This window comes from Triticum urartu, chromosome 6, assembly GCF_003073215.2.
Source record: "Triticum urartu cultivar G1812 chromosome 6, Tu2.1, whole genome shotgun sequence".
NCBI classification, from domain to species: domain Eukaryota; kingdom Viridiplantae; phylum Streptophyta; class Magnoliopsida; order Poales; family Poaceae; genus Triticum; species Triticum urartu.
Genome location: NC_053027.1, coordinates 473,782,667 through 473,796,938, shown reverse-complemented (window position 1 = coordinate 473,796,938; position 14,272 = coordinate 473,782,667). Strand labels below are relative to the sequence as shown.

Genomic DNA, 14,272 nt, shown 5'->3' with positions numbered 1-14,272 from the left:
TTTAGTCAAGTGTCGCGCCATATATCCCCTTTCCTACCGCTCTCCCCTCTTGATCCAACCTCCGGCAGAGACCGATCCCCACTCCTTGTCGCTTCATGCCCTGGCCATCCCTCTAAACCTCCTTCATAAGCGCTGACAACAATCCAACATATGCACCTCACCGTCAACCTAGACTTGCCTTTTCTGGCGATGCTATGACGTCCCCGCCTTCGGCTCATTGTTGGCTAGCCCTCGTCGTGGAAGCCGCGGTCGACGACAACGTCCCCATTTCTGGCTCGGGGTTGCACTTCCTTGTTTCATCTACACGAGGAATAGCAATTGCAAATAATAACAAATTAACTGTACAAAATCACTGCTTGGTATTGTGGTACAAATATCATCTCTTCTACCAATTGAAAGCCAGCACGGAGAACCGGTCACCTCTCATTAGAAACACCGAGAAGTCGGCTATATAGCTATTTACACAGTCGCAATCGGACACGACGGCAAATGGCAAATCAACAATGAGATCAGATTGAAGTTGTACTACAAGTATACCCACTTTAACCCAGAAATAAAAAGCTATAGCTCCCCAATCCAGACACAGCTTGATCACAACCTGGCATGCACACTGATCACTATCTACATCTTATTCGCCACGTCGGTGTCAAGAACTCACCATCGTGAACACACGACCGACTAATTCCTTGTCGATATCGATCCCGCTCGCCGTTGACTGACTCACTCGTACGTCCTGGCACGGCGGCAGCAGGCTCCCCGGCGGTCAACTCACGCCGTGGGCATGTCCCTGTCCGCCACGTCGTGCTCCCTGGTCAGCAGGTAGTTCTGCGTCGTCCACCCGGCGGACGAGGCGTAGTACGACGACGAGGAGGTCAAGGCCGTGCTTGTCCCGGACACGGCCATCTCCCCGTCGTCGTCCCCGAGCACGACCGGCAGCGCGGGCCACATGAAGGCCGGCTTGGACGCCGGCACGTCCGGCGGCGGCGCGGAGCGCGCCAGGATCTGCACGATGGCGCGCGCCCTGGGCCGCTCCCCGGGGTTGGGGTGGCTGCACGCGAGGCCCAGCAGCAGCAGCCGCTCCGCGTCGCCCTCGTCGAACTCCCCGGGCGCGAGCCGCCGGTCGACGGCCTCGAGGATGCGGCCCTCCCCGGCGCCGTGGAGCTGCCACACGGCCTCCAGCAGCTGGCTGCACCCGGCGGCGTTGCTGCAGGAAATGCGGCGGCCGGAGACGATCTCGAGGATGACGGCGCCGAAGCCGAAGACGTCCGACTCCCGCGTGGCCCGGCCCGTGTGGAAGCACTCCGGCGCGATGTAGCCCAGCGTGCCGGGGACGCCGAGCTTGTCGGTGTAGGAGGTCTTGTCGGTCTCGAGCGCGCGGGCGAGGCCGAAGTCGCCGAGCCGCGCGTTGAAGGCGGCGTCCAGCATGATGTTGGACGGCTTGATGTCGCGGTGGATCACCCGCTGGTCGTACTCGTGGTGGAGGTAGTTGAGCGCCGACGCCACGCCGGCGACGATGTTGTAGCGGTGGCCCCAGGTGAGCACCGGCGCCTCCGGCCCGCCGCCGAAGAGGAGCCTGTCCAGGCTGCCGTTGGGCATGAAATCGTACACCAGCAGCAGCACGCCGTCCTGGTGGCACCAACCTGTATTAGAGAAATGTGAACAGTTAATTAGAGAATTATAGACTGTTGTATCTTTTGTCCAAGTCAGAGATGAGTGCTGCTCCCTTTGCCCGGCATACTTTTGAACCATAGTACCACCAAACAGTACTTCAGAATGTTTATTAGACATCTCAAAGCCAGTAAAGCATTAGGTACTGTGGACGGGTCAAACATTGCGTCGTCAAGTTGGCATCCCGGGCATTTTGTTATATGCATTGTTTCAATCATGATCCCAAACCATATCATATTAGCAAGCAAACCTTGACTAGCTAGTCACTGATATTTGTGTGCCAACTCCAACTGGAGCCGTCAGCTTGAAATCTATCCTATACTAGCAGTACTAAATTCTTGGTAAGGTAAGCAATTGTGGGTTTATTATACCGTCAGTATCTCGCATCGTTATCCTTTGAAACGTAATCTGAAAATGCCTGTACTTTTGTCTATCCATAGGCGGCGTTTGACATTTCCGACTTACTTGAGCAACTCATTCTTCACGCGATCAAAAAAAATTTGGGCATAATCAAAAGTTCACTTTCATGTAGTAAGTACTAGCCCTTTTGGGCTTTTGGCAGCTTCTTTTTAGGCTACTTTTATCAGCACTATTGCAAAGATAACTAGACGTTTCCGTACAAGAAATCTAGGCATATCCTATGATTACTCCTACCAATTCCCTGCAGAATCTATCAATCAAGCACTCTAAAACAGAGCAGTGATGAACGGAAATCTTTGATCGAGAGATGAGCAGAGAGAGAGAGAGAGAGAGACGATTCCTTACCGAGGAGCTTGACGAGATTGCGGTGGCGGAGGAGGTTGATGATGCTGAGCTCGGCGAGGAAGTCCTCCTGCCCCTTGGTGTTGGCCCCGGAGAACTGCTTCACGGCGACCTCCATGCTCCGGCCGTGCTCCCCGACCACGGTGGCGCGGTACACCACGCCGTACCCGCCCTGCCCCAGCTTCATCTTCTCGTCGAAGTTGCCCGTCCCTTTCCTCAGCTCCTTGTAGTCGAACTCCTTGGGCACCCCGGGGATGCTCGCGAAGTTGATGGTGCTCCGGACCATCGAGCTCGAGTCGTCCCCGATCCTCCTCCCCCTTTTCTTGATGTACAGGCCGGCGAACAGCCCGAGCGCCAGGGCGAACGCGCACGGCACGCCGATGGCCAGCCCGAGCTTCCAGCCAGAGAGCGGCTGCTTGTTGCTGCCGTCGGGAAGAAGCTCCACCGTCAGGTCCCAGCTGTGCAAGCAGTTGAGCTGGTACAGCACGCCGGTGGACGCCGAGAAGCCGAAGTAGGCCGTCTTGCCAAGGAGGACCCTCGAGAGGTCCAGCGGCGCGTCGAGCACGGGAGTGTCCGGCCTGCTCCCGTTCTTGGCCATGTACACCCACACGTGCCGCGCCGTGCCGTTGTAGTCGATCCAGACCATGTGGCTGCCGTCGTCCTTGGTGTTGTTGGTCGCGAGGTCGATGCCGAAGGGGGTGAGGGAGGCGACGACCTTGGACCGGACGCCGTTCACGTCGAGGCCGACGTGGTTGTCGTCGGGGTCGTAGGGCTGTTTCACCGTGTCCAGCTCCACGGCCGCGAACCCGTTGGCGGCGCTACCGTCGGTGGACGCGTTGGTGAGGCCAAGGTAGCCGCCGTGGCTGCCGGGAGGCGGTGGGGCGGCGCCATCGGACGCGATGAGGAACGCGAACCCTTCGCCCTTGACGGACGGGGTCGCGCGGAAGAGGTTGACCTTGAACACGGTGGAGAAGGAGGCGAGGCGGCGGCCGTCGGCGCTGGTGTTGGACGCGTTGGCGGCCCAGAGCACGTAGGCTCTGGGGTACATGACCCGGCCGGTCTGGTTGATGAGGAACTTCTCCGGGTCGTTCCTGGTGTCCGGCGTGATCTGCAGGGCGTTCGCGTTGACGGTGGCGTTGCCCAGCACGGTGAGGTTGCCGGGGAGCTGCCGCAGCGAGTTGCCGAAGGAGGGGAAGGAGAAGGTGCTGAACTCGCTGCCGTTGCGGGTGCTGGTGAAGGCGGTGGCCTGGGCGCGGGCGGCGGGGAGGAGCGAGCATGCGGAGATGGCGTAGAGCAGGAGGAGGACGGCGAGGCCGGTGGCGGCGCGTTGACCGCGGCGGGGAGGCGCCATGGGTCTGGGTCGTCACGCTCACGCCTCGCTTTCCCAGGGGAGGAGCCGGAGAGGGGAGGGGAGATGGCCGGGGCAGACCAGGTGAGGGAGAAATGGAGGGAGTCGTGGTGGCGCGTGCATGCATCTGTACAAATAAGGAGGTTGCGGGTTGGTGGGTCTTCACTCGTCAGTCGTGAGTACCTGGATCGGACTGCCGCCTCCGTTTTGTTCCTCGTGTGTTGGTGTACTCTTGCACGTTTGGTGTTTTGCGATTCTCTCTCTCTCAATAAAGGGTATTTTCACTGAACTTAATAAAGCATGGTGGTAATCTAGATATACTCCCTCCGTTCCAAATTATTCATCGCAAAAATGGATATATCTAGAACTAAAATACATCTAGATACATCCATACTCGTGACAAGTAATTCGGAACAGAGGAAGTATGTACCTAATTTTGGACGTGTCTGTATCTATATCAATATCTATACTAATCTTTATCTCTATCTCTATCTCTACTGCTCTCTGTCCTTATCTTCATCTCTTACTTACATAAAGCATACGTAAGGTTCCTTTTTCTGCCGTCAGAATACTTGGTCAACCACTTCCTCCTCTCTCATCAAGCCCCTCCGTCGGGTTTTTCATCCAGCCGGTTTTATTGTTCCACCATGCCTTTTGTCCGTTGTTTCCATGTACACTAAGCAATCACCTTAATTTACTTAATTTCTTCATAAATTTCATCTTAATTCACTTACTTTTGATGTTAATTTCATGTATCACTGTAATTTACTTGCCTTTTTCTGTTAATTTCATAATTTACGTACCATGCATAACCCAACACATCATACTATATAAGAGCTAAGAGCGTCAAAAAACAAACTTTTGAATTTGATATGTAAATCACAGGCAAGATTTGACAAACATTTGTGTACACAATCATATTAATATGAGCATGTGAATCACAACCTAACGTGCTAGAATAATTATAACTTGTTGCAACGTACGGGGCAATTTTTCGATGCCACCAATATAAAAAGACTCAAATGGGCAGATTCAACTAATCTCAGCCATCAAACCAAGTCAATTCAACAACCTATGTTGATAAATGGTGAGCGTTCAACATGTTTAGCATGCAATTAATATTATACCAAATTCAAACATCAATATAAATTATACAATTAATGCGCAAATAATATCTCAACTAATATCCACGTGCAATTAATATGCTCCCTCCGTTTTTATTTAGTCTGTGTATTAGCTTTGGCCGAAGTAAAGCTTTGTGAACTTTGATTAAAATTTATAAATAAAAATGTTAACATACACCATTAGATTCATTATTGAATGTACTTTCATATCGTATAGATTTGTTATGGTAAATATTTATATTATTTTTTATAAACTTGATCAAATTTTATAAAGTTTGACTTCAGTCAAATGTTATGCAGAGTAAATAAAAATGAAGGGAGTATTACCTAATATCAACGTGAAAGTTGGGGGTTTGGGTGTGTGTGCAGGAGCTGGATCGCCGGTGCTACAGGAGGAGTGAGAGTTAAGTGGATGACACGAACGAGGGCTCGATGGAGAAGACCGGTCAGGCGACACGGGTGGAAAGAAGAAGGCTACATAGAAGGAGGAAGAGGAGCCTATGGGGGAAAGGATTCAATATGAAACTGAGTAAATTACAGAGAAACTACCACAATTAGGAACCCTAAATTCAGAAAACCACCACCTTTCATATTTTTTTCTTCAAAAAACCACCATCGTTGTTTTGAAAAACACTAATCGGCCACTAAACGCACGTTGACGCTAGATCTGACGAATGGGACCCGATGTCAGTGTTGATGTGGTAAAAAAACTTGACACCGTTTGATTGGAACGTTATGCTGCACACATGGCCCACCTATCAGCATCTACGATTGTGCCCTCACATTGCAATTGATTCGAGGGCGTCCGTGCTGAGAGTGCGACGGCCCTCGCCATCGGCCACGCCTCTGGCAGATCTTCTTCATTGGGAAAATGATCTCGGGGCGGGCAAGGGGAGGTGGAGCGGGGGTAGGAGAGCATCGCATCTGCAGCCTGGTTGACCAGTGGATGTGGGGTGCACGACGACCTCGCGCCATTCTCCTTGGAGCAGAGCTAGGCCAGCCTCCACCGCCGTCATAGGGAGCCAGATCTACAACTTACTCCCTCCGTCCGGTGAAGAGTGTACATCTAGAGATTTTAGGACAAATTATGGAGTGAAATAAAAAATGCATTGGAAAGGTGCAAGTCACCATCTCTCTCCACTTTAATTACTCAACCCCCAATGAGCTAAGTGCATGTAGAAATTAAGGAGATAATGTGTAGATTGTTATTGGTCTTGATTACCGTGTGATGAGAGAGAAGTATTTTTTTGTACTTTGAAGTGCATTGGGAAGATAAAAGTATACTTTTTTGTGGACAAATTTTGAAGCCAAACGTACACTCTTTACCGGACGGAGGGAGTAGCTGGCAAGGGGAGGTGGGGTGCACGTCGACCTCACACCATTCCCCATGGAGCAGTGTCGGGCCAGCCTCCATCACCTGGCAAGTCATGGTCCGCATCTCCTCGACACCGCCAAGGCAACATGCCTCCCGCACGCGGACGCGTTCGCCACGAGTATGCCTTTGCCGCTGAGCCCCTTCTTCAGTGACACACTTGCTCATTTGACATCGTGTTGTTGTAGGTCACGCTTCCTGGTCGGTTTCGCGGTGCGCTGGCTTTCCCGGGGGCATCGCGGGGTTGAGGATGGGTGGCCAACGGGGCGACGCGATGTTGCGGGGAGGGCCAGGCAGTACGGCGGCGGCGGGTCAAGCTCGCGGCTGGGCACGGGGTTCATAGGCATAGCGCGAGCGGCTGTGTGCGGTGACGGGCCTAGTGCACACAAGGTGCTCGACACAATGACAAAAAGAGAGAAGTGTGTGTGTGTGCATGCTGACGAGTGGGCCCTACCTCCAGTTTGACGACCCAATCAAACGGTGTCAAGTGTTTATGCCACGTCAGCACTTACAACGAGCCCGTTCCATCGGAAACAGTATGAACATGCGTTTTGTGACCGATTAGTGTTTTTCAAAAACTGTCAACACAATGACGGTGGTTGTTTGAAGAAAAAAAATAAACAAAAGGTGAAGGTTTTCTGAATTAGAGTCTCCAATAATAGTGTTTTTTTTTTAAATTTACTCGATATGAACTCAAGCATAGGTGCTCCCATACTCTTGCATTATTATTTTTACTCTGCTTCCACACCCCTACCATGAATGGGAAATGAGACGAGAGAGGTTTACTTTCGGCCGGTTCAGGTCTCACAAAACACCAAGCAAAATCTGCGGCTCTTATTATTTATTTATTCATCTTCGGTAAGGAACAAGAAGACTAGATCCCTGAACAAATCCTGCGTAAAGCGCACACGAAAGCGAAAGCTTTGTACAGACACGAAAGGAAGGAAAGGCGAACGAGTACCGACAGTCAACAAGTGGCCGTTCATTATCTTGGCGTTAAGAACTGGATCCGGGTCAGTAGATTGAGATGCTGTGCCTTGCTGGTGTGGCCTCAGCGACGTCTTTGTTCCCATGCAGACCATATGGGCGGGTAGTTATTTATCCCCGTTCTAATCCCACGGTCAAACGTTGAATCCACGGCGATCGCCCCGTGCCATGCGCCTTCGGCCTTCCTCCCATGCTCGGTCAAATCCTTGTGCAGTGCTCTCTCTCCCTCTCTTTTCTCAAATCTCCTCCATGGCGACACGGTCGAGCAAGCGACGGGATACGCGTCGCTACACTACATTCTGCGCCTACGTATGTAGTAAGTAGTACATACCCTGATACCCGGATGATGCAACGGAGCGGTGCCAATCCTGTCGCCGTCGTGTGCGCGTTCCGTTCGGATGACCAGACCAGACCAGACCAAGGTTGGTTAACTTTTCTACCTGTGTAAAAAAAGGGGGTAGTTTCTATGCGTGACGGGTTGATTGCCTGGTGACCGAGGAAGCCTGCTTCTCCCGACGCTTCTGCGATGCCTGCGGGCACCAAGACGAGTCAGCGAACCGCATTTGAAATTACTAGGTACAAAACTGACGCAGCTGCTCATGACGTCTGCTCCTTGTTGCTGAGCTTTCACGCCGTTGTTCTAGATAGTAGCTTGTGTAGACAACAGCAGTATGGAAAGCTCATTCATTCTGATCTCCTGATACAGTTAGGTTCTCTCCGGAACTAGTACTCCTGTGCCAATCCCTGCAAGACAACAACTGAACGACTTTGAAACCTATCAACTGTCTATTAAGAATTCAGTGACAGCTACCGTGCGGCATTTCCCAAAATTTGAATAACATAATTTGGTGACAGCTCAGACTCACGTAGGCTGGTTTAACAGGTCAACTTATGCCATTACCCTTGATGTCCTCTGCATATTGAGTTTTCTTTTCTTTTCTTTTCTCAAGGGACTCGAAGTCTTGCACAACCAATTGGCAGTATTGAATGATTAATGGCTAACCATCAACAGCCAACATGTGTCCTCAATTCTGGTAAGATAAGCAGGAGCTTTCCCTGTGGACAGCAAACTATTTGTCTCGGTTTGCAACCGAACCACATATTACCGTTAATTAAATGATCAACTGACATTAGATGCTTCGATGACATGCCATCAAGCAGCACCCTATCTGCTCAGATTTAGCCGAATTCGCCAACTCCGACACTATAACAATTGAAAAAAGCATACACCCGTGTCCGCCTTATGTTTCTGCGAAAATTTGGTATGAACCATCAAGAACTGTGATAACTAATTCAACAAGAAGAACGTATGGAATTATGTGGCAGTGTAATTAAACCTGTCAGAGAAGCCAAAACAATAAGCTAGTGAACCTCGCGGTCTTGCTCATCCCCTGGCAAGCTGACACGTCATAAACATATTTAATCATTTTTTAGCATACATATTGATTCATTTTCCAGTTAATTTGCGTATTTCCCCGCGTTTCTGTTGAATATTTATTAGACAGATTTCTGTTTTATATTGCTTCTTCGATACTCCAAGAAGGGTGAATTGTCGTCAATCTTCATAAACACCATCACCAAACTGCTCTCTGATGAGGTGTGAGTAGTCCATCTTTAGACTATGAGTTTGTATTACTAGTAGATTATTTTTTTTGGAAATAGAGGCGTACCCCCGGCCTCTGTATCATCATGATGCATGCAGCCATCTTTTTAAAGATCTATGAAGTAGCACAAAGTCATAAAAGTATTACAACTCGTAAGCGGAGCGAAACAAATGAAAAAAGAAAAGTACATGCTGACAATCACAACCAGTACGGCAATATAAAGGATAAGCATAAGCTCCCTAGACTCTTATCCTGTTATGCGACCGCCATCCGAACCGGTTGAATATAGCCAGTGGTACCATCTCCCACTGGTTGCACCCAGTAACCAAAGACTCCCTGGAGTCCATAGGAGTAAAGACCACGTACGGATCCATGCGGTAGCTCTGAAGATGACCTGCAAGAAAGTTAAAGTGTGTTGTCTGTTAAAAATCATATCGTTTCTACAGTTCCATATAGCCCACAGAAGCGCGCATATTCCAATCCGAATACGGCCCGCAGTAGTATGCTCAACCCTAGCTAACCACGTTCCAAACAACGACTCAATGTCAACTGGAGGATTAATGTTAAAGGCTATATGAATCGTTCTCCAAAGTAATTTGGCGAGTGGGCATTCAAGGAATAGATGTTGTATTGTTTCATCATGATCACAAAAACAACAATGTGAACTTCCTACCCATCGCCTCTTGATTAAGCTGTCCTTGGTGAGTATTACTTTCTTGTGGACGAGCCACATAAAGATTTTAATATGCAAGAGAACCTTAACCTTACAAATATGCAACGATCTTGAGATTGGGCCAGAATTAATCAAATCCATATAGAAGGATTTCACCGTAAATACCCCATTTTTAGCTAATTTCCATTACGTCGAATCCGGCTGGTCTGAGAGTTGTACATCTATCAACCTCCGAACCAAGTGCATCCAGGCATTCCATCACTCACCAACTAACGCACGTCTGAACTGAATATTCAAGGGAATTTTTTGGAAAACCGTGCCTACGTAATCCTCCTTACGTTGCATAATGTTATGAAGGGGGGATATTGTACGACCAGGGGTGTCTCTCTTAACCACGTATCCTCCCAAAATCCGGTTGGCATCCCATTGCCAACCAAGAATTTGACCCTATGAAAGAACAAGTCCTTCGTTCTCATAAGTCCCTTCCAGAATGGTGAGTCAGTTGACCTCATGGTAACCTGGGCGAGCGTTTTCGACTGTAAATACTTATTGCGCAAAATCTATGGCCACATGCCCTCTGGCTCTGTCTCTAACCTGTAGAGCCATTTGCTCATAAGGCATTTATTCTTGATTTCTAAGTTCTCAATATCGAGACCCCCTGGTCTTTTGGTCGGCAAAGGATATCCCATCGCGCGAGACGGTATTTCCTCTTGGCCTCATTTGACTGCCAAAAGAACCGAGATATGAAGAAATCAAGTCGCTTCCATACCCCTTTCGGAATCTCGAAGAACGATAGTAAGAACATCAGCATACTAGTCAGAACCGAGTTAATCAGCACTAGCCGACCTCCATACGACATAAGCTTGCCCTTCCAGCAGCTAAGCTTATTTTCAATTCGATCTTCGATATACTTCCATTCTTTATTGGATAACTTACAGTGATGAATCGGTATGCCCAAATAACTAAATGGTAAAGAACCTAATTCACACCCGAACAGTTGTCTATAAGTGTTTTGCTCGTCTTTGGCATTCCCAAAGCAGAACAACTCGCTCTTGTGAAAGTTTATCTTTAAACCAGACAATTGTTCTAAGAGACATAATATAAGTTTCATATTGCGCGCCTTAGCAATGTCATGTTCCATGAATAAGATAGTGTCGTCAGCATACTGTAAGATGGATACTCCTCCATCGACCATATGAGGAACTAACCCCTCCACTTGACCATATTGCTTTGCCCTGCCAATAAGAATGACCAACATATCGGCCACTACATTAAACAAGAGAGGAGACATGGAATCCCCTTGTCTCAAACCCTTGTGTGTCTAAAAGTAATGACCGATACAATCGTTAACCTTGATTCCGACACTACCCTTCTGGACTTGAGAACCCACTTGGTTCCGCCATGCCTCACTAAATCCTTTCATGTGCATTGCCTGCTGAAGGAAAGGCCTCTTAACTTTATCATATGCCTTCTCAAAATCCACTTTGAAGATAACCCCATCTAGTTTCTTGGAATGAATTTCATGTAGCGTTTCATGCAGAATGACCACCCCTTCAAGTATGTGTCGCCCTGGCATGAACGTTGTCTGGCTCGGTTGTACCACTGAATGAGCAATCTGTGTCAATCTATTGGTACCCACCTTTGTGAAAATTTTGAAACTCATGTTAAGAAGACATATGGGCCTGAATTGTTCGATCCGAACTGCCTCTTCTTTCTTTGGCAACAGCATAATCATACCAAAGTTAAGATGAAATAGGTCTAAATGACCGTTAAAGAAATCATGAAACATAGGCATAAGATCATCCTTAATAATATGCCAACATTTCTTATAGAATTTAGCTAGAAACCCATCTGGTCCCAGTGCTTTATTCGGTTTCATTTGTGAGATTGCATCCAGAACCTCTTTCTTAGTAAACGGTGCAGATAGAATATCATGTTGGGGAACGTAGTAATTTCAAAATTTTCCTACGCACACGCAAGATCATGGTGATGCATAGAAACGAGAGAGGAGAGTCTTGTCTACATACCCTCATAGACCGAAAGCGGAAGCGTTAGCACAACACGGTTGATGTAGTCGTACGTCTTCACGGCCCGACCGATCAAGCACCGAAACTACGGCACCTCCGAGTTCTAGCACACGTTCAGCTCGATGAAGATCTCCGGACTCCGATTCAGCAGAATGTCGGGGAAGAGTTCCGTCAGCACGACGGCGTGGTGACGATCTTGATGTTCTACCGTCGCAGGGCTTCGCCTAAGCACCGCTACAATATTATCGAGGATTATGGTGGAAGGGGGCACCGCACACGGCTAAGAGATCAATGATCAATTGTTGTGTCTTTGGGGTGCCCCCCTGCACCCGTATATAAAGGAGCAAGGGAGGAGGAGGCTGGCCCTAGGAGGGGGCGCGCCAAGTGTGGAGTCCTACTAGGACTCCCTAGTCCTAGTAGGATTCCACCTCCCATATGGAATAGGAAAAGAGGAAGGAAAACAGAGAAGGAAGGAAGGGGGCGCCCCCCTTCCCTAGTCCAATTCGGACCAGACCAAGGGGAGGGGTGCGGCCACCCTTTAGGCCCTTTTCCTTCTTTCCCATATGGCCCAATAAGGCCCAATACGTATTCCCGTAACTCTCCGGTACTTCGAAAAATACCCGAATCACTCGGAACCTTTCCGATGTCCGAATATAGTCATCCAATATATCGATCTTTACGTCTCGACCATTTCGAGACTCCTCGTCATGTCCCCGATCTCATCCGGGACTCCAAACTCCTTCGGTACATCAAAACTCATAATATAACTGTCATCGAAACCTTAAGCGTGCGGATCCTACGGGTTCGAGAATAATGTAGACATGACCGAGACACGTCTCCGGTCAATAACCAATAGCAGAACCTGGATGCTCATATTGGCTCCCACATATTCTACGAAGATCTTTATCGGTCAGACCGCATAACAACATACGTTGTTCCCTTTGTCATCGGTATGTTACTTGCCCGAGATTCGATCATCGGTATCTCAATACCTAGTTCAATCTCATTACCGGCAAGTCTCTTTACTCGTTCCGTAATACATCATCCTGCAACTAACTCATTAGTTGCAATGCTTGCAAGGCTTAAGTGATGTGCATTACCGAGAGGGCCCAGAGATACCTCTCCGACAATCGGAGTGACAAATCCTAATCTCGAAATACGCCAACCCAACAAGTACCTTTGGAGACACCTGTAGAGCACCTTTATAATCACCCAGTTACGTTGTGACGTTTGGTGGCACACAAAGTGTTCCTTCGGTAAACGGGAGTTGCATAATCTCATAGTCATAGGAACATGTATAAGTCATGAAGAAAGCAATAGCAACAAACTAAACGATCAAGTGTTATGCTAACGGAATGGGTCAAGTCAATCACATCATTCTCCTAATGATGTGATCCCATTAATCAAATGACAAGTCATGTCTATGGTTAGGAAACATAACCATCTTTGATCAACGAGCTAGTCAAGTAGAGGCATACTAGTGACACTCTGTTTGTCTATGTATTCACACATGTATTATGTTTCCGGTTAATACAATTCTAGCATGAATAATAAACATTTATCATGATATAAGGAAATAAATAATAACTTTATTATTGCCTCTAGGGCATATTTCCTTCAGTCTCCCACTTGCACTAGAGTCAATAATCTAGTTCACATCGCCATGTGACTTAACATCAATAGTTCACATCACCATGTGATTAACACCCATAGTTCACATCGACATGTGACCAACACCCAAAGGGTTTACTAGAGTCAATAATCTAGTTCACATCGCTATGTGATTAACACCCAAAGAGTACTGAGGTGTGATCATGTTTTGCTTGTGAGAGAAGTTTAGTCAACGGGTCTGCCACATTCAGATCCGTAAGTATTTTGCAAATTTCTATGTCAACAATGCTCTGCATGGAGCTAATCTAGCTAATTGTTCCCACTTTCAATATGTATCCAGATTGAGACTTAGAGTCATCTGGATCAGTGTCAAAACTTGCATCGACGTAACCCTTTACGACGAATCTTTTGTCACCTCCATAATCGAGAAACATATCCTTATTCCACTAAGGATAATTTTGACCAATGTCCAGTGATCTACTCCTAGATCACTATTGTACTCCTTTGCCAAACTCGGGGCAGGGTATACAATAGGTCGGGTATACAGCATGGCATACTTTATAGAACCTATGGTTGAGGCATAGGGAATGACTTTCATTCTCTCTCTATCTTCTGCCGTGGTCGGGTTTTGAGTCTTACTCAACTTCACACCTTGTAACACAGGCAAGAACTCCTTTTTGACTGTTCCATTTTGAACTACTTCAAAATCTTGTCAAGGTATGTACTCATTGAAAAAACTTATCAAGCGTATTGATCTATCTCTATAGATCTTGATGATCAATATGTAAGCAGCTTCACCGAGGTCTTTCTTTGAAAAACTCCTTTCAAACATTCCTTTATGCTTTGCAGAATAATTCTACATTATCTCCGATCAACAATATGTCTTTCACATATACTTATCAGAAATGTTGTAGTGCTCCCACTCACTTTCTTATAAATACAGCCTTCACCGCAAGTCTGTATAAAACTATATGCTTTGATCAACTTACCAAAGCGTATATTCCAACTCAAGATGCTTGCACCAGTCCATAGATGGATCGCTGGAGCTTGCATATTTTGTTAGTACCTTTAGGATTGGCAAAACCTTCTGGTTGCA

General features: G+C 47.7%; 1 protein-coding gene across 1 annotated transcript; it reads right to left on the bottom strand.

Annotated features, from left to right (window-relative positions):
* Positions 1-384: 384 nt before the first annotated feature.
* Positions 385-3,904, bottom strand: LOC125514339 (probable L-type lectin-domain containing receptor kinase S.5). Its single transcript, XM_048679648.1, has 2 exons — positions 2,434-3,904; positions 385-1,640 (listed from the first exon to the last, which is right to left on the bottom strand). The coding sequence occupies exons 1-2, from the start codon at positions 3,779-3,781 to the stop codon at positions 769-771; spliced, it is 2,220 nt and encodes a 739-aa protein (XP_048535605.1). The 5' UTR covers positions 3,782-3,904; the 3' UTR covers positions 385-768.
* Between the last annotated feature and the right edge of the window lie 10,368 nt (positions 3,905-14,272).